Below are 20,860 nucleotides of genomic sequence, written 5' to 3' on the forward strand. Positions count from 1 at the left end.
CGAGCCAGTGGATAGTGGTGGACCCAAGGCCACAGTTGGCCAGTTTTGCCAAGAGGTGGTCATGGGATACCAGATCAAAAGCGTTTTTAAAATCAAGATATATGTCATCAATCTCTTCCCCCTTCTCCAGGTGATAGGTCACCTGGTTGTAAAAGGAAATGAGATTGGTCAAGCAAGACCTACCCGCAACAAACACATGCTGGCTATCCCTCAGGATGTTGGTGTCGGCCAGTCCATTAAGGATGGCCTCTTTTATAAACTTTTCTAAGACCTTCCCTGGGATAGAGGTCAGGCTGATGGGCCTGTAGTTTGCCGAATCCACTTTCCTCCCTTTCTTGAAGATAAGGCACCACATTGGCCTTTTTCCAGTCTTCGGGCACTTCACCAGAGCGCCAGGAGTTCTCAAAGATCCGTGCCAGGGGCTGGGCTATGATGCTCGCCAGCTCCTTGAGTACCCTGGTGTGTAGATTGTCAGGTCCAACTGACTTGAAGGTACCCGGCCTCTCAAGGTGTTCATTCATGAGGTCAGCATTGATGGAGGGCAGGGGATCTCCATCACCTGGACCTCCCTGCATGTAGTGGGCATGGGCATCCCATGGGACTGATGAAAGACCGATGCAAAGTACTCATTTAATAGATTGGCTTTTTCCTGGGCGTCAGTTGTCAGTTGTCCCATCTGGTTTAGCAGGGGTCCAATGTTGCCCTTGCTTTTCCTCCAGCTCCGCCCATATCTGAAAAAGGGCTTTTTATTGTCCTTGATACTCGAAGCTAGTTGGAGTTCAGTTGCAGCCTTGCTATGATACTGCTGAATATTGAGAAAGAGAAGAAGATATATGTGGATGCAGAGAAAGATTAGAGGATGTAGGTAGGTAGCTAAGTGACATTTATTTAGAACTTACACTACCTGCCAAGCAGGACACAGACTGGGTTACTGAAGCAGTGTAAAATGCTTGTAAGTGAGTAAAAATGAAAGCTTCACAGAAAACTGTCTCATTTCAAAGGTGGTCTCATTTCATAGTCCCCAAAATGGATCCATTCTTTATTGTCATATTCTAAAATAAAACATGCTTATGGAAATATTTTATTTTCTGAAAATCTAGTTTATAATAAATAACAATAGCAACTATCTTGATAATATTTTTGTATTTGATAAGAATTTGATTTTTTTCAAGTTGAAATATGCATTTTCAATGAAAAACTAAATGCCCATTTTTAAAATGTAATTAAATGCCCACAATCATATCCAGTACTGATACTACAGAAAGGAAGGTAAAAAACACCACAAGCTGCTTAGGCAAGGACATATCATTGCTCAGTTTATATACATTTGCTACCAGCTGAAATAACTGGCACATATTCATCCTGTGCAGCACCTTCTTAAACACTGAATATTTTCAGAATCTCCTTCTTTCACAACTAAATCCAGCTCCCCCAACATAACCTCATCCACAACAAAATATCGCTACCTCAAGAGTTCAAAAATCTTGACTTGGACTCAAAAATCATGAGATTACCCAGCAAACATGTTTAAAAAAAAATCCAAGAATAGACCAAAAATATATTATAACTTTCTTGGCAGTTCCCAACATGAACATGAAAATTACAGCCTTGCCAGTACTTGCAAGCGCTATGATTTTGGCCCATGCTGCCAGAACTTGTGCTTGAGGTTCCAAGCAACAGTCAGGCCCTATTGTGCTGGGTAATTTTCATACCTGTAGTAAAACGTCCGTGCCCTGAAGGCCTGCCAACTTAATATTAAGTAGACAACATGATGGAGAGTTTGGAAGTGAGACTGAATTGGGACTCAGATTTATCTACATAGGAAGCATTACATATCTATTAAGATGGGAACACATTTTAGTCCCTGCTGATGGGTTAAATTCAAATACAATAAAAATCTCATCCTTATCTTAGTTTACATTAACCAAGTTATAAATACTAACCCCCCCTCCCAAATGTATTAATACAGCAGTCTAATTCCATTCTAAATTAACTGTTTTGCAATGTAAAGGCTTTTCAGGACTGAATTAATGCATAGGCAAACTAGGCACATGCCTATAGCCCTGAGCTGCAGGGGGCCCAGTCCACCCCTCTGCAGTGGCGGCACAAATGGCCCTATTCACCTCCCTTCCCTTCCTGTCCCTTGTGCCGGCCTCACTGCCACAGCACCAGCAGCTCTGAGCCATGCTCCCTGCGAGCAGCAGTGCCAGGGTGGGGACAGGGGTCTCAACTGGCCCGGGCCCACAAGTTTATTTGCTTAGGTCCCACTAAAGGGTTAATCCAGCCCTGAGGCTTTGCGGTAATTACTCCAGGATATACATCCACTTTTACACCTATATAGTTCATTTGTTCACTCTAAGAGTCATAAACAAGGTTGAACCCATTGCCTTTAGCTCCACAGCACAGATCTTCCACTTCAGCCATGTGAATGACTAGAGAGAAATGTGAGCTGTTATTCATGGTAAGCTTTTTCTTTCCTCATTTTACCACTTCCTCCTATTGGAAATACCTCCTTTTTAAAAAAAGGAGTCCAATGAGTCTAAGAGGCCAACGGCAAATTAGAAGGGGATTCAGAGTTAGTTACAGAGAATCCATGCTAGATGTATTCATCATTGGTCTTGTGCCTTGTAGAAAAACCCCACCCATTCCAAATGGAAGAATGTGGGGGTTCCCTTCATGGAGCATTCTTACCCTCTGGTTGCTTCTTCTGGCCCTTCATGAAGACTGTTACAAGGTTTTGTCTCAAGAAAGTACTCTGTAAATATGCTAACCTCCCAATTCTGAGATATAGCAAGGCAGAATATCTGAAAATAAATGAGTGTCCTGATCTGATAACAGGAAAAACAAGAAAAAAAATAGTTGTACATTTCTCTTCATTTCCCCTGAAGTCAATAGAAATGCAATCATAAATCAAAAGAAGAACTTTTGAAAGTATAAAACAATGAACTGCTAAAGCACTAACAATGTTAGTGTCTGTGCTCAGAAAGAGCAATGCAGCATGTAAGGTTAAAGGTTAAAAGACAGACTCACAGTTATTTACATTGTCCTGAACTAGAACATGGAATGAATCATACTGCTAACAAATCATTCTTATTCCCCCTTCCATTCTGCTTCCAAAATAAGTAGGTTGATTTCCCCAACCCTTCTTCCCTCAGAGTACTGGGCAACTAGCTTCAACCAGCTTGAAGCAGTTCTTCTATATTTTAAATGACTCTGCATATAGTATGTGAAATAATCTGGCTAAGTTAGCTGGGAAATAATTAAGTACACTGTCTACATCCACAGGTCAAAGTTTATTTTTTTAATTGTAAAGGAATTCTCCAAGCAGGGGGTGGCGGAGAGGGGGGCAAGGGCGCGAGGGGGAAAAGAAAGGATTATGGGAATTTCCAGCTGTTTCTTCCTCTTTACAGCAGGCAGTAATAAAGCTTCAATATGGCACAGCCTACTCCATTCCCTCCTGCACAACATTAAAAAAATGCTAGACAGTAAAGAAGTGAGTGAATCTCCACTACATGTCTGTATGCACTTCACCTCATCCACTTTCAACTTTAAGAAATGGTCCTCTATCTGTACCAAAACTCCTGTTATTGGCGATGTCAGGGATGATTCAATTACATAGCAGAAAGCATAGCCAAGTGTAATCATCTTGGAGTCCTGAAGCTAAACAGGGCTTGGGAGAAAGAATCAGCTGTGGTGCTAGTCAGAAGAAGAGGAAGTAGCTGTAGAGAGCATACAATCAGTGAAAAAGGGCAAACTACAAATAAAGAATTTGCCACCTTAGACAGTGGCCACAGATGGTGTAATCTTCCCAAACCATTCTCAGATGAGAGGCACACCCTGATTAGCCTCATTAAGAGACTCTTGCAAGAACCAGCTACAACCAGGTGCCGAGTTGAGCAGAAGCTCACGTAGTGGAGGGTGGATCTAGACATCACGATCAGAATGCGGGTCCCCTCACTCAGGGTCCATGGCTCTGAATCTTTTCTGACCCAACACCTAGGCCTGGGAGTAAAATAAATTTAGAAAATCCCTGACAGAAGAATAGAGCTTTTAAAAGCTCCACCAAGGTCCTAAAGCACTTGATATATTTCAGAGCATTTTCACTTAGCTTGGGAAGGGGAGGCTAACTATAAAGCTATGCCACAGAAATTTGAATAGTCCTGTATTTCTTGTATAAAAGAAACATGTGTGTGATAGAAGTCTAAAACCCAGAAGTCTTTGTGACTGATTTTAGGATAAGTCTACACTGCAGTCACTGCAGCTCATATAGATATACCCTGAAGTAGCTAGTGTACACAATGCTAACAGCATAGCTGCAGTAACATAAAGAGTCATGAGGTAGCATGATTCATGAGGCAGCCAATTAGGTATTTACCTGAATCCAAGATAACTTTGAATTTAAGAAACTGCTCAAATAATTAGATTCAATTCATGGAAAATTATAAATTTGTATAATTTTTCATGTATAGAATCTAATTATTAGAGGATAGGGACATGGAGCACACAGTGACTCTGGTACCAGTTGTGGTAGCAGCTCCGGCCCTAGCCTTGGGCAGGTAGTGGCGATGGCTGTAGCTCTGGCCTCGGCTCCAGGTTGGGGCCAGAGCTGGGGCTGCAACAATTCCCCTGCCTTTAAGCAGTTTCCCCTGTGCCCCCCACCTCATGCCATACAGTCTCCACTGTGTCTACCACCATAAAACCCCTCCCCTATGCTTCCCCATGTCCATATACTGCATAGACTCCCCTGCACTCCCTCTAACACCCTGTTTCCCCCACAAACTAGGGAAGGTACTAGCTGGGGCCAGAGCTGCAGAAACCACCTGCCCTGGGCCAGTATTTGAATCCAAGAGAAGGGTCACTCCCCTACTGAATGAAGAAAAAACCTCATCTCTGATTCAAGTAAATACAGTCCTTAGCTTCTGGGGCAGGTTTTCTAGACCATACTAAATATGTGAGTTTAGATATACTTTAAGACTAAAGAGTCATTCTGAGGGGCTAGTTGACTCCCTGATAAATGCAAGCTATGATTGGGACCTGGAATAAAAACCTCAGTGAAATACTACCAGAAGAGCTAAAGCAAACTCTTGACAAAGCTATTGCTGTTTGCAAAGCAAAAGAAAACGCCCTGTTCAGACTGAACCTAAGGGAAGGTGCAGAATGGTCTCCATTGAACATGTAAGAGAACTAAAAATACTACAAGAAAAGAAACCTGAGGCAGATAGGCATGCAAAGCTCTAAGTCAAGTCCAAAAAATACAACATGGAACTGCATGTATATGGAAAACTGTACAAGCCAAGACAATGCTTAGCATTTGAGAAAAGATTTAAAACATACAATAGATTACATCACTTAAAAGAGTATACAAAAGCACCAACAATGTGTGCAAAGTAAGGATAAAGAACATGACAATAATAACATTAGCTCAGAAAAATTATTTTTAAGAGTAATAGACAAGGTTGTGACCAAAGATGAATAGACTATCAGCCTCGACAGAGTGGAACATTTAATCATTTTAAATTGGACACAGGTGGACAAGCTAATGTTATGCCAGAAACACTAATATTAGCACTGAAAGAAAAGCCACAAGCAGTAGGACTAAATTTGATACAATTCAGCATTTTCAGTGACTAGCTAATCACCACGCTAATGGAATACATGAACTAAACACATGGGTAAATAAGAAATCAGAAAAATAAAATGTATAACAATACCAGAGAAATGATACTCATTACTGTTTTAAAAATGTTTCAAGCCTTGGCCTCATCAAGAAGGTGTACTCATTGGAGGGGCAGAGGGGGCAAAACAACTGAGGAAGAGTTTTAACATCATCTTCCAGAAACTGGGAAATTTCCTATATAGGACAGAAAAGTTGAAATAACTCAGCCATTCTAGGAATTATGTACCTAAAAAACGAAAAGCTAAATGAGGACCTGCATAATATTATAGCTGTGATAATAATGTGATGCTAAAAGTTGCAAAGTGGGTCCACATTTGCCTTTTGCCGAAAAAAAAAAAGATGAAATCCTTCACTTGTGTATAGAGCCAAAATAATTTTATAAATAAAAGAGAACATGTTTACTAGCTATAAGGAGAGACATTTTTGGAGAAAGATGGCTGATTTTATTTTATTTTTTCTATGCTGGATATCACAGGGATTGTACTATGTACCCTTAGGAAGACAGGGTACATTCAACAGCACCTCCTTGGCGAGATGTTGCTTCCTCAAATTGTCATGAAGTATTTGCATCTAAATCATTTCACTGAAATTTGCAACAAAGTTCAAATGCAGTAGATCAGGAGTGGCCAAGCTGTATCATAGGTGCCACAAGTGGCATGGACAGCTTGTGTGTGCAAAATTGGGAAGGGGTGAGGCAACACAGCATCATATAGGGCAGGGAGCAGAAAGCAGAGCTGCAGATCAAGTAGGGGAATGGGATCTGAGTGGCACTCAGGGAGGGTGTGGGCCTAATTTATGGCACATCTGTTGAAAAAGTTGGCCCCACTGCTGTAGAGAAAATTCAGACCTACAGGGATGATGAAAAACAGTAGAAGACCATGAGCAGAAGCTCCAACAGCTATGGAAATTGGCAGAGCTCCTTGGCTGAACTGAAACAAATAAAGAAGCAAATTCTACATGACAAATATACCACACCTAGAAAGAAGGTTAAAAACAGTAAGGTATAGAGATAGATCACAGTAGTAGAAGCCATCACTAACTTGCCTGCCAAAACTGACAAGGAAGAACACAGTTTCCTTGAACAGTGACTTATGTAGAGAAGTTTATACCTAATTATCTCATCAAAATAGCGCACTGAAAGGACCACTGTGTAAAGATGGTCAATGGGATGCATTAAGAAGCACAAGAAATTAAAGAGGTCCGTTTGTTGAGAGACAATGACTGTAACTAAAGATATCTGCAGAAAGACACTGTCCTCTTTCAGTTGCCTGGGCATAAATGGAGACCAATGGCTTATGCATCATTAACATTAGGGCTCAAATATGACACAAGGCAGTCCTAGAGCCATTGGAGTTACAACCCTGTATGTTGCAAGTTTGGTGAAAGGGACCAAAACATTTAGAATCTATCCAAGAACATCCTAAGATGGACAGGATCAATATGGACTGCTGTAACAGATAAGGCGTGGAGGATAATACAACCAAACCCAGTATAAAAGATACAAAAAGTATGTGGGAATGTTGTAATTAAGTTGCCAAATGGCCCATTGGCAATGATGCATGCTTAAGTTAAGCACTTCTAGTGTATAAAAATGGTGGAAAAGAACTACACTTTGGATTTGTGCTTAACCCTGCTGTTGGCCAGTCTGATCACCTGGCTGATAGCATAAATAAATCATAGAATCATAGAAAATTAGGGTTGGAAGGGATGTCAAGAGGTCATCCAGTCCAGCCCCCTTCTCAAAGCAAGACCATCTTCAACTATATTAGTGCTGCCCTGCCCAGCTCCTATGACTAGGCATGGGCAGCGCAGGGTAGCAAAGATTTCCAGGGTTGAGGGGCAACTCTGAAGCCCCTTTGATAGTTGGCACCCAGGGCTGATGCCCTGCTCTATTTCCACTACTTGGCTCTACCACAGCATATTTCAAATAAACATGCTGCTATTCAGTAAGTATATCCTGAGTGTCACATTCTATCATGAGATGATTGGCTTAGTAGTTTTGGGAAGAGCAGCGGATGAGATATACCTTGACTTTAGCCAGGCTTTTCATAGTCATTCACAACATTCTTGCAAGCAAGCTAAGGAAGTATGGGTTGCACAAATGATCTGCACGGTGGATAGAAAACTGGTTGGATCATCAGGCTCAGAGAGTAGTAAGTCAATGGCTCAATGTCTAGTTGGCAGCTGGTATGGGTGGATGGAGTGCACCCTTAGCAAGTTTGCAGATGACACCAAACCATGGTGAATAGTACATATGCTAGTGGGTGGGACTAGGATTCAGAGAGATCTTGACATATTGGAGGATTAGACCAGAAGAAGTCTCATGAGGTTCAGTGAGGACAAGTGCAAAGTCCTGCACTTAGGACAGAATAATCTCATGCACTTGTACAGGCTGGGAATCTACTAGTTAAGCAGCATCTCTGCAGAAAAGGACCTGGGGGTTACAGTGGACAATAAGCTGAACATGAGCCAGCAGTGTGCCCTCGCTGCCAAGAAGGCTAACAGCATACTGGGCTGCATTAGTGGGAGCATTGCCAGCAGATCAAGGGAAGTGATTATTCCCTTCTATTTGGCATTGGTGAGGCCACATCTGGAATACTGGGTCCAGTTTCCCCTGTCCCCGCCACTGCGGAAAGAATGTAGACAAATTGGAGAGTCCAGTGAAGGGCAACAAAAATGGTTAGGGGACTGGGGCACATGATTTCTGAGGAGAGGCTGAGGGAACTGGGCATTTTTAGTTTCAAGAAGAGAATACAGAGGGGATTTAATAGGAGCCTTCAACTATCTGTAGGGGGGTTCCAAAGCGGATGGAGCTAGACTGTTCTCAGTGATGGCTGATGACAGAACAAGGAGCAATGGTTTCAAGTTGCAGCAAGGGAGGTTTAGGTTAGATATTAAGAAGAACTTTGTCACTAGGAGGGTAGTAAAGCACTGGAACAGGCTACCCAGAAAGGTGGTGGAATCTCCATCTTTAGAGGTTTTTAAGACCAAGCTAGACAAAAACTTGGCTACGATGATATAGTTGGGGATGGTCTTGCTTTAAGCGGGGAATTGGACTAGATAACCTCCAGAGGCCCCTTCCAACCCTCATTTTCTATTATTGTATGATATCCTGTATAATAGATACCTTACAATTTTTGATTGAATTACATTGCTTTTAGGGATGCAGCCAATCTTAATTTCAAGGTATTTTTAGCCTTATATTGAATATCACTATATATTACTCCCAGGCAGGTTTTCCAGACTTGAACCATTGTTGTGGTTCTTTTTTTGAAACCCTCTCCAATTTTTCAAGTTCCTGGGTTTTTTTTAGTTTGTATGCACCAAAACAAGTCAGAGAATTCCACTAACAGTGTCCCCAGTACCTAAAACAGGAAATACAGTCTCCTTGTTCTGAACTGATATTACACCTTTCTCCTTCCAAGGATCAAAATAGATACAGCTGAGATGTAACAGGGTAGCCCTGTACTTGGGCAGTGACAGTGCATGGGGCAGTACCAGTAGCTGTATGCCTCATACCTAAGTTGGAGTCTGAGGCTCTTGCCCCAGCCCCCTCCCCTCTCTCATCGCCTTAGTTATGCTAGTGAGGCACAGCACCACATTGGGAGTTCATATATGGTTGGCTATCCACTATGACATGTAGCATAATTTTCAAAGTCACTAGCCATTTTTACCTTGCAAAGTTAACAGATCAGGCAGTAATGTCCTCAAACTCACACTCCTGTTTCATGTGGACTGCATGCTAGTTCAGAAGCAGTGCTTCTGCATCCTCGTTGTGTCACAGGTGGCCTAATTGGAACCATCACTTAAGTGTGCTAATTAACCTGCCATGAGTGCTCAACTGATGCAATTATATTGTAGTCAGTTTAGGAAGTAGCCCATGGGGAGAAGCATGTGATATTTGAGAATGCTGTTACCATGCCCCACTATTTCCACATGCCCCCATGCTGTTAGTATGACTTACTTTCTTTGTTCCTAGATGTTTGATGGCCTTCCATTTGGCTTTATTAAAAGTTAACATGCTGCTTGCTTGCAATCAGTTGGCCAAGTGAAACAGGTCACTCTACATAACTGACCCACCCTCATCATTACTCAAGCACTTCACCAGGTATCCGAAAATATGACCAGAAGGCAGACCAATGTCCAGTTCCATAGGCGGTTCTGGGGCTGTTGGTTGTAACCATGTTGGTCTAAGGACATAGGCAGGCAAGTTTTTTTGGGTAGATGTGATATCTTTTACTAGATCAATTAAATAGTTGTAAAATATGTTCTTTGCAAGCTTTCAGGCACAAATGGCCTTCTTCAAGCATAGGGAGACTCTGCAGAGTCCCAGGTGATACTATCCTACAGTGGAGAGTCTCCCTATTTTAATAAAAGATATCACATCTACCCAAAGAACCTTGCCTGCCCTAGGCAGTTCTAGAACTTTTAAAAGGGGGGTGCACTGTCAAACTATTAAACAACACATTTTTCACCAGTTAAAAAGAAAGTAGAAGCTTTACTAATGTTGCAGGGCCTAGGGCTATATTATTCAGTTTAAGATTAAAGCAAAAAACAAATATAACTTTATCAGAATGTGCATTAGCTATGTATAAAAAAACAAATGAGGCAAAAAATTAAATACAAAATGTTGTTTCTTTAGTTCTATAATCATTAGAATTAAATGTACATTTTTTTTCAGATTCATAAAACAAATTCCAGTCTTCTTGAGCATCTTGACAGTGCATTCAAATGTTTCATTCAAAGTTATTTCCATACCTGAATTAATGGTTTTAGTTAGAGTTAAAACAGTCTGCGGGGCTGTGAAATAGGAGTTACCTTACCAGGAGTAGCTAGCAAACAGCAGAATTTCAGAAGAAAGCATAGCTTAATTTTGCATACTGGCTTCTACTCTACCCAGGAGAGCACACAATTCACCAGCAGACTTTGGTGCCTGGAGCCTGAAGGCTGCAGATCATGGCTCTGCCCTGGCTCTGGACCACACTGTCACTGCTGCAAGATCCCAGCCCAGCCCCAGAACAGCTCCCTGCCTTGTTGGGTGCCCTGCCAGCACTCCTGGGGCCAGTCTCCACAGAAACACTGGCCCCTGCTAGCACAGCACAGAACAGCTGCTGCTGGGGTCTCCATGGAAACCAGGCCCAGCCACATGGGCAAGGGCTTCTGAGAAATGGAGTCCACTGCCAGCTGGATCTGGCCCGTGGGTCAGACTTTGCCCATTCCTGCCTTAGACCAACATGTGTACAACCAACAACCCTAAAGCATGGAAGGTATCAAATTTAGCTTAATTAGTGGAACATCAAAACCACTAAAAAGGAGAGAGGGTCATTAAGACCTGTGCAATGAATCACTTAGGAGGATTCAAGTCTGAGCAATGAGGTCAACTGACTTCTTCAGTGCTGCCTGAATAGAAATGCTGCTGCCACTGTCAGGCAGTGGGTTTTAAACTTCAGATGGACCAGGAATGAAAGATAGATGCAACTGCACCCTGCCAGATCCGCTTCTGTCTACATCTATCTTGATTATTGCTCCTTCTTCATAGAGCACAACCAGGGGTGTAACTGAATTTTGTCTACAAGATATTAGATCAATGGCTCCCGACCTTTTGGCTCCACAGGCCAGATAAGTGGCAGCACTATGAAGTGGCCAGCACTATGAATCCCTGAGCCACCCCTGCCCGGACCTACAGGCTGGGGTAAGATTCTGATGTCCTGTGCTGCTCATGCTTGGCCCCATGTGCCAATGTCAGGCTCTGGGGTGCTGCACTGCCCCTGCATCATAGATTTCATAGACATTAGGGCTGGAAGGGACCTCAAAGCTCATCAAGTCCAGCCCCCTGCCCCAGGGGCAGGAAGTCAGTTAGGGTCAAAGGTTCCCAGCAAGATAAGCATCCAAACACTTCTTGAATGAGTCCAGGGTAGGTGCCTGCACCACTTCGGGAGCCCTGTGTGCTGGGATCAGGCTTTGGGGCCCCACATGCCAGGATCAGGCCCCATCAAATATACAGGCTGGATGACTTGGTGCCAGGTGCTGTAAACAACATGTGCCCCTGGTGACTAGGGGGGCATGGCTGCATGAACAGTAGTGGGAGCATGGCAGTTGTGGCGGGAGCCTGGAAGTGGTGACCAGGGAGCTTCCGCAGACACCACCAGCACTGTCAGTGGCAAGGTGGTGAGCGCTGACCATGGGCTGGCAACCACCCTCAGGCACTACTGGCAGTGGAAGCAGCAGCCAGGGGTGATTGTGGACTGCCCACAGATGCTGCCGGGACCACCTGCAGGCACCACAGACAGTGTCAGCGGCATCTTCTTCCAGGGGGTGCACTGCTGCCAGGGGCTGTATCTGACCCACCCGGGACTGAGCCCCCCTGTGGAAGATTGACAGCAATGACATATTTTACACTGTACAATTAACCCCATTCTCATTAAAAAACTAGGGGACTGTGGCATTGACACCTACACAGTCAAATGGGTCACTAACTGGCTGGAGGGCGGCACCCAAAGAGTGGTGGTGAATGGGCCATTTTCAACCTGGAGGGATGTGGGCAGTGGGTTTCCCAGGGCTCGGTCCTCAGGCCTGAACTGTTCAACATCTTCATCAGCGACTTGGACGACGGGGTAAAAGCACTCTGTTCAAATTCGCAGATGACACTATGATGTGGGGGGATGTGGGCACGCTAGAAGGGAGGAATAGGCTGCAATCGGACCTAGACAGGTTACAGGGGTGGGCGGATGAGAACAGGATGGGGTTCAACACTGACAAGTGCAAGGTGCTGCACCTGGGGAGGAAGAACCAGCAGCATACCTACAGGCTGGGGAACTCCCTTCTTGTCAGTGCAGAGGCAGAAAAGGATCTTGGAGTCATTATTGATGCCAAAATGAACTTGGGCCAACAACGTGCGGACGCAGGCAGGAAGGCCAACCATAACTTGTTATGCATCCACAGATGCATCTTAAGCAGGTCCAAGGAGGTGATCTTATTCCTCTATGTGACACTGGTCAGGCCGCAGGTGGAGTACTGCATCCAGTTTTGGGTGCTGCACTTCAGGAGGGATGTGGACAACATGGAGAGGGTCCAGAGGAGGGCCACCTGCATGATCTGGGGCAGCAGGGCAGGTCCTACAAGGAAAGGCTACAAGACCTGAACCTGTTCAGCCTCCACAAGAGAAGGCTGAGGGGGGGATCTAGTGGCCGTTTACAAACTAGTCAGAGGGGACCAGCAGGCATTGGGGGAGTCCCTGTTCCCCCGAACACTCCCAGGAGTGACAAGGAATAACAGTCACAAGCTGGCAGAGGGTAGATTTAGGCTAGACATCAGGAGGCGCTACTTCACAGTCAAAGCGACTAGGATCTGGAACCAACTTCCAAGCGAAGTGGTGCTGGCTCCTACCCTGGGGGTCTTTAAGAGGAGGCTAGATGAACACCTTGCTGGGGTCGTTTGACCCCAGTACTCTTTCCTGCCATGGCAGGGGGTCGGACTTGATGATCTGCTTAGGTCCTTTCCAACCCTACTAACTATGAAACTATGAAACAAGCCTCAGCTAATTAACAACTTCCAGCTAAGATTTGAACCAGTGACCTATAAATGAGTAGTTTGATAATCTATCCAGTGCTTCATGCAGGATCTTTGCATACTAAATAAATTAATAAAGAGTTAATGAAGAAAAAAACCTATAACATTGAACTCTTGAAGAAAATTATGAGTTATAATGAACACTGAAAAGATGGCAACTTTACATAATCAACTAAAAACTTCAGGGCTTTAATGATTATAAGATGCAGATCTTACATATGAAAATGTATGCAATTCTTTCCTGTGTAGTCACATATAGCCCAGACAGCTTACCTCTATGCTCCCAAGTCATTTACAACATCCATTAATAAATATTTAGTTGTTATATGCCAGAAATTTGACAGTTCTAGACCCTGAAGATTACTCACCCTTGAAGATCTCATTGCAGTATAAATTACTGAAAAATGAATTCCTCGCTCTTGCAGACTCATAGTCAATCTTCCAATTACTTTGTCTATAAATAGAAACTTACATAGCTTACCAAACTCTAAGCTGATAAAACTAAAAACCTATGATAATTGCAACACAAGTAATGAAGTATATGGGCGTTTAAATCAATTTATAGGAAAACTATAATTCGTATGACCGTTTAGAAAACTAGAGTAATGCTCAAGAAATGTAAAATCTACCTTAAATAAGATGAATGCAAGACAGTTCAGATAAAGGAGGGATTCTGAATTCTAAATGAAATTTAAATGATCTGGGAGAGGATATTTTAGGAAAGTAAAAGGAGGAAAGACAGAGCACGAACAGATGAGAATAGGATGCTAAATACCATCTAATAAAAATAAAGCTGAAGAAATTATGTTGTGTGTAGCCTAAGATGCTCAGAGTACTTGATCATTGGAAAGTTACCACCAAAAAAATTTTGAAGGATTGGTAAATCTTAGATTTAGTAATAATACAGTAATACAGTGCCTTTGCAAATAGATCTGACTGGTCTGAAGTCTATGGAAATGTTAGTATAGACTTAAATAGGGGCAGAAATAAACCCTTAATTAGAACAGCTGTTGAGTCAAGTCACAAAAATGGTAAAAAAGACTCCACACATGGAGGAATTACTATAAACACATTAATTTTGTACTAATTTTAAGTAAAGTCCAAAATACTCTTTATGGGCAAATCTTTATTTTTGAAAACATACGTAGTCTGCATGTGCACTTTACTGTGGAGTTTCTTAATTAGCCCTGCAGTAAAGCATCACAGTCAACACATGTGCCTGTGTTAGAGGGCAGCTATTAACTCTACCATAGGATACTATGATCCAGGACAAGTAATTTGTGTAATTTATGCCGCCTCGGTGCACATGTAGATGGTGATGGGGCTGGCTGAGGCATGAGGGTGCTACAGTATAGGGCAGGGGCGGGCAATTATTTCAGGTGGAGGGCCGCTTACCCAGTTTTGGCAAGCTGTCGAGGGCCGCATGGGTAGCCGTGCCCCTTGACAGGTGCCCTGCCCCTTGGTCACCGTCTTGGGACCAATGTTCCAAAGGCTTGGGACCAATGTTCCAGGGCCAGCACTGGTGGGGCCCAGAGTGGGGCGCAGGCTGGCAGGGGTCTGTGGAGCCGGGCTGGGCTGCACCAGAAGAGGGGGGGGGAGCTGGCTAGGCTCCATAAAGCCCCTGGCAGCTGGGACCCTGTACCCCTGCTGCCCCACTCTGGGCCCTGCTGGTGCTGACCCTGGGACACCAGTGTGGGCCCCATGCATCCGCTCACTCCCAGTGCCCCACAGCCCCACAGTACAGGCGGGGCCCTGCACCAGCTCCAGGATCAGGCATTGGGGCAGTGCCACAGCAGCAGCAGCAGATGCAGCCCCCCGCACTTGCTGAGCCAGGCAGTGTTTTCCACTGCTGCCTCTGGGCTGCCCAGTGCGCGAGTTCTGGGCAGGCAGCAGCAGCAAACACTGCTCAGTTTGGCAAGTGGGGGAGCCACAGCTGCTGTCACCATGCGCAGCCCCGACGGGTGAGCCTGGAGCCGGTGCAGGGCCCAAGCTAGTAGTACGGGCAGGTTACAAGCTGGTGCTGAGCGTGGGTAAAAGTGGCCCCTTGCCTTTGCCTGCTTAGGACAGCCCTGCACAGGATGCAAGCGGCTGCAGCAGGGAGCGCTGACCACGGGGCAAGCGAGGGGCTGCTTTTCCCCAGGCTCTGCTTTTCCCTGGACCCCTTCCCTGCCCAGGGTCCTTCCCCACCCTCCCCCACCCCTTACCTGAGGTTCCGGTGCAGGGGCAGCCACGTGGTCCCAGGCCAGAAGCCCCTGCTGGGGCTTCCGGCTGGGGGAATGGGAGCCCACCAGGTTTCCCCTGGGTCCTACTGGCCCTGGTTTCTGTCACTTTTGACAGGAACCAAGGACAGATCAATATTCATTTTCTAAAATTTTTAGGGGCCCCGCAGGCCAGATAGAATGGCCTCACGGGCCATATTTTGTCCATCCCTGGTATAGGGGATGCCTAGCCCCATATTGTAGCATGCTTGTGCCCTACCCAGCCCCTCTGCTGCCCAGTGCTGCTACCCAGAGCCTGGGCTAACTTTCCAAGCCTGCTTCCAGCCTGGAACTGCTCTGCTCTGGCTCTAACTGCAGTATATGCTGTGCCCAGGAGCTGCTGACTCCGACACAAACTGCACCGGAGTTTATTGCATCTGTGCTAGATGCTTGTGTAGATGAACCCACTCATAACAAAAACTTATAGCTTTTAAATGTTGCCAGATTTTAGCTGATAATGCTGGGAAATAATTTATATAAAGCACCCAGTGGAACTTGAGATGTTAGATTTTTCATTGTGACTGATGAAGGAGTTAGGTGAAATAACCTTTCTTATCTTGTGATGTGTTTATTTTGGAGTAATTTACTCTAGATTAGAGTAATTTACTCTAAACTAACAGGAATGCTTAGGTAGCTTGGTGAAACACCCATTTTTCAGCAGGGTCTTGCCAACCTAAGACAATTGCAGTTGTAATCAAGAATAGTAGTCATATAAAGTAGTATTTTAATGCCCATTTGAACAAAGCTATCTATACACAGTCTTGCCCCAGCAAAATAAATGATATTTATCTATACGTTTGGTTGAGGAGTTCTAAAAATTATACCATGCAGTTTATTTTTATGTTTTAGGCACAAGAAGAATTTCTATTTTAAAAAGAAACAACAGAAACTAGCATTTTCAGCTGTTATAATACTAGGTAAATGCATGCGTTTCTCCCTTCATTAAGATAAAAATGCCTGTGATAACAACACAGTATTTAGCATTTCAATGCAATAAGGAGATAAAAGTAACTATAGTTACCAGGAAAAGGAGTGACTTTTGCCTTTTAAAAAGGTGGAGAGGTGATCTATTTGTTCAGAGAAACTGTCGTGTCAACATACTTAAGGACAGTACAATTGATAAAGACTTAAATCACCTGTTTCCAAAACTCATTTCAAACCAGACCCTATCCATTTCTTATAAAACTATTAATTTGCCTTAGACTGCAACTTCTTCAAGGTATGTATTTGTATAGCACTGACTACAGTTACACCCTTAGTTGCTACCTTATATCCCACATCCTTCTGGAAAAAAACAGAATCTGAAGCCACTCCCAAGTAAAAGCTAATTCATTTCTCTATGTTTCTCAGTAGGAGCTAGCAAAATGGAGAGGCCTCCAGACTATCATCTACTCTTTCTCAAATAAAAGGGAGGGAGCGAATGTTGAAAGGAGACTGTGGAAGAAACAGAGAAAGCAGAACTTCTGGAAGAAAACAGTGACTTAGAGAGCTGAAAGAAGCATGCTAAAGGGGGAGGAGGGTGGAATCAGATCGAAGAAATAGAGACACAGTAAAAGTTAGGATTAACTATTCTGTACAATATATTCCTTATCTATATACAGAGACAGGAAGAGATCAGAAGTGAATGGCATGTCACACAGACTTACAAATCTGAATACTTGGAACTTTGGAGAGATTTTGCATTTGAACATGAACCCTATTTGCACAGCTGGTCATATTACTGTTGTGAATATTTCCCTGGCCCAACTCTGAACCATGTCCAAGGAGAAAATTTCTAAACTTTAAGGACATCTATACACATACATCGAAGTTGCTCCAACATGCTGTAATTACAGTGCATTGGAGCAGACTCAATTAAAAGAGTCTGCTGGGGAGTGGCAATTACTGTACTCCAGCAGACTCCCGTGTTACATGCATCAGAGTCGTTCAACAAGCTTTAGCTAAAGTGTGCCTGCTGCCATTTTTCAGTGCAGGGACACTGCTACACGTGGCGCTCTGGGTGCTTTAGTTAGAGCGGCTCTTAGAGCCACTCTAATTAAAGCACTCCCTCCCTGCCTCCCCGAACACATATATAAACATCCTGCTTTAAATCTAGATTTGAATTTTATTGCTTGATCGAATCTCTCATCCTATGCAGAGCGGTATTTGCCATGAATGTAGAGGAGATATTCTTTTGGCTTTTTGTTGTGTTGTAATATAAAACCCTGTACAAGGGTGGAGGGGGAGAGGTAAAGAATTTATTGCAACAAAACATACACAGCTTTTTGAGTGTATGGCTATCCATGCCAATGGAGGACTGTAATATTTAACTAGCCTGATTTTATCGTTGATAGTCAGGAACAACACATTATATTTATTGGTTAATAACATTCTTGTCATGTTACAAGGATGTGACAAATGGTGTTTTTTGTACTAAATAGTAGCCATCAGCAGTCTGTAAGTAGCAAATACAAATAATTAATGACCTGGCAAACAATCATGACCTTGAGAGGTCACCTGATAGTGGTAAGATTTGGCAAATGGACAATGCTGTGGTACCAGTAACACATAGATTTGCTGGACCACAGAACACAAGAGTTGGAAAGCTATAATGGTGGCCCCTTATTTAAAAAAAATTGAAGAAACAGATTAATAGGATTCACCTATGATTTTGTATCATCAGCACTACAGACTTACAGTAGGATTATTCTAAGAATCAACCATTCAGTAACTAAGTTAAAATTCAGTGTCCCTGAGTTGCTGGGATTTATTCAGCAAAGCTCTGAGCATCTGCTTTGGCATCACCATAGTTGGCAAAAGACCCAAAGCAAGGTAATACATTTTGGATCCAGCACACATTTCCATAATTGTACAGCTGAAAATATAACTGAGATGAAGGCAAGGGGCAGTTTTCATTAGCCAGATGGGCAAAGGACACAGAAACCATTCACATCTTTCTTGACATAAAATGGGGTCATAAAATGAAGGTAATAAGTATTACAAAAGCCTTCTCACTAAAGCAGGCATAGAATATAGCCACATTTGGAGCCCGAATCTAGAGTCCAAAGAAGTCAATGGGGGTCCTTTTACTAAATACCAACAGTTCTTGGGCAAGATTATTAGTGCCGAAATATGTGAGGATTGACCACATAAAAATACTATAGATGCAGGTAAGTAAAATGAACTTAAAATATTAGCAACAGTATCATACTCTATGACATCTCTAGAAGATACAGAATGCTCTAAGATGACAGAAACAAATCATGAAATATTGGCTATAATCAAGCCATGTTGCTTACCATTTGCTGCAAAAATTTTTGCCATAGAAATGTCATTTAATCTATTCAAAGAAAAGAAAGATGATTTAAAATATTTTATAGACCAGAACATAGTTTTTATTTCCATGAGTTCTTTCATAACAATTTGGAGCAAACTATGATGGTCTGCAAAGACAATACGTTTCTCCTCCTGCTATCCTTCCTTTAGAATTAGTCCTTCTTCAAAGCCCAGGAGAAAATATTATTTACTGTATTCATGAAAATATATATATATTTTTTATCTACCAAGGTATGGAGTTCCTCAAATGAAAGGCCAATCCTTCCCTCCTAGCCCTTTTCCCAAGCCATTACATCAACTAGTATTAGCTTGTAAGCTCCTTGGGACATGCATTAGGATTTCATCTGTACTGTAAAATGCTCTACAGCATTGCATTTACTTCAGATCCAGTTACCTCTTTGGAAAAGGAAGAATCAAGCTGGTAATGGGAAGAGCTCACCACTCAAATAATGATCTGTATAGGAAGCTAAGGGAATGGTGGTAAGCTGGGCAGAGGGATTAGCTGCATGTGTGCAAAAGTGCATCCAACTGTACTTGGAAATGAAGGGAAATGATGATTAGAAACACATCAAATTATGGTAAAATTGATAATACTATGAATTATCACCAGGGTAGTTAAGATCAAAATCCCCAAATCAATCATTTATCTGACTCTCTTGAACTTAAATGATTTGCTGACAGTGTCTAACAGAACCATCTGTGAAGTTCAAAGCTTTTTGGTTTGTTGCTGTTCCAGATAAGAGCCATATACTATTTAGTATTCTGTGACCAAGAGCACCTTGTACCGGACATTCCAGAAAGGTGTAAAAGTTCCATACAATTATATAACAACATACCTGTAAAAGAATCGTTTAGCAGACAGGGGTTGTTTTAGGCACTGAAACATGCAATTATTTCTCTTTTACCTTCCCCAACTTGGTTATAATGTGACCTAGCGCACATTCATTTAACAGCCTGCTAAGATCTGACCCTGATCCCAATAATGATGATTTCCACCTTGCCACACATGCAGGCAGGGGATGTGTTTTGGGGATTGGGGAATCAGATTGTAATAGTGCCATTACTATCTGCTAATACACAAGGAGCCCCCTGTATTGACAAGTTGACAGCCAGGTGCCCCCATGTGAAGCTAACAGTCAACTGACCTGCAAATTAGCTCTGCTTGACAGTTTCAGGTCTTGATTGAGATCTCGTTTGAGCTTTCCAGGGACTAGGGCTGACAATGAGCTGATTGTTAAAACCCCAGGCCAGACAACATGGGCCAAAAGAAATCTCATAAGGTTCAACAAGGACAAATGCAAAGTCCTGCACTTAGGACAGAACAATCCCATGCATCAGTACAGGCTGGGGGCTGTCGGGCTGGGCAGCAGCTCTGCAGAAAAGGACCTGGGTGTTACAGTGGACAATAAGCTGAACATGAGCCAGGAGTGTGCTCTTGTTGCTAAGAAGGCTAACAGCATACTGGGCTGCATTGGTATGTGTGTTGCCAGTAGGTCAAGGGAAGTGATCATTCCCCTCTATAAAGCACTGGTGAGGCCACACCTGGAGTGCTGTATTCAGTTTTGGGCTCCCACTACAGGTAGGGTGTGGACAAAGTGGAGAGAGGGCAACAAAAATGATGAGTGGGTTGGGGGACATGACTCGTGAGGAAAGAATGAGGGAACTGGGCTTATTTAGTCTAGAAAAGAGGAGACTTCAACTACCTGAAGGCTGGTTCCAAAGAGGATGGAGCTAAACTGTTCTCAGCAGTGACAGATGACAGAACAAAGAGCAAATCTCAAGCTGCAGCAAGGGAAGTTTAGGTTAGATATTAGGAAGAATTTTATCATTTGGTGGGTAGTAAAACACTGGAACAGATTACCCAGAGGTGGTGGAAGCTCCATCCTTGGAGGTTTTCAAAGCATGGCTACACAAAGCTTTGGCTGAGATGATCTGGTTGGGGATGATCCTGTTTTGAGCAGGGTGTTGGACTAGATGACCTCCAGAGGTCCCTTCCAGGCCTAATTTTCTATGATTCTATGAACATTGCCCAGAGTGTCTA

General features: G+C 43.3%; 1 protein-coding gene across 1 annotated transcript in view; it reads right to left on the reverse strand.

Moving 5' to 3' along the window:
- Positions 1-20,860, reverse strand: part of LOC102382232 (V-type proton ATPase subunit S1-like) — a 98,318-nt gene that overhangs the window by 52,177 nt on the left and 25,281 nt on the right. Inside the window, exons 5-6 of the mRNA XM_025205166.1 lie at positions 18,783-18,823; positions 13,615-13,700 (exon numbers count right to left, since the gene is read on the reverse strand). Coding sequence (XP_025060951.1) covers positions 13,615-13,700; positions 18,783-18,823 — 127 coding nt within the window. The remainder of the gene's footprint in view (positions 1-13,614; positions 13,701-18,782; positions 18,824-20,860) is intronic.

The sequence above is a fragment of the Alligator sinensis genome, unplaced genomic scaffold (genome assembly GCF_000455745.1).
Source record: "Alligator sinensis unplaced genomic scaffold, ASM45574v1 scaffold574_1, whole genome shotgun sequence".
In the NCBI taxonomy this organism is placed as follows: domain Eukaryota; kingdom Metazoa; phylum Chordata; order Crocodylia; family Alligatoridae; genus Alligator; species Alligator sinensis.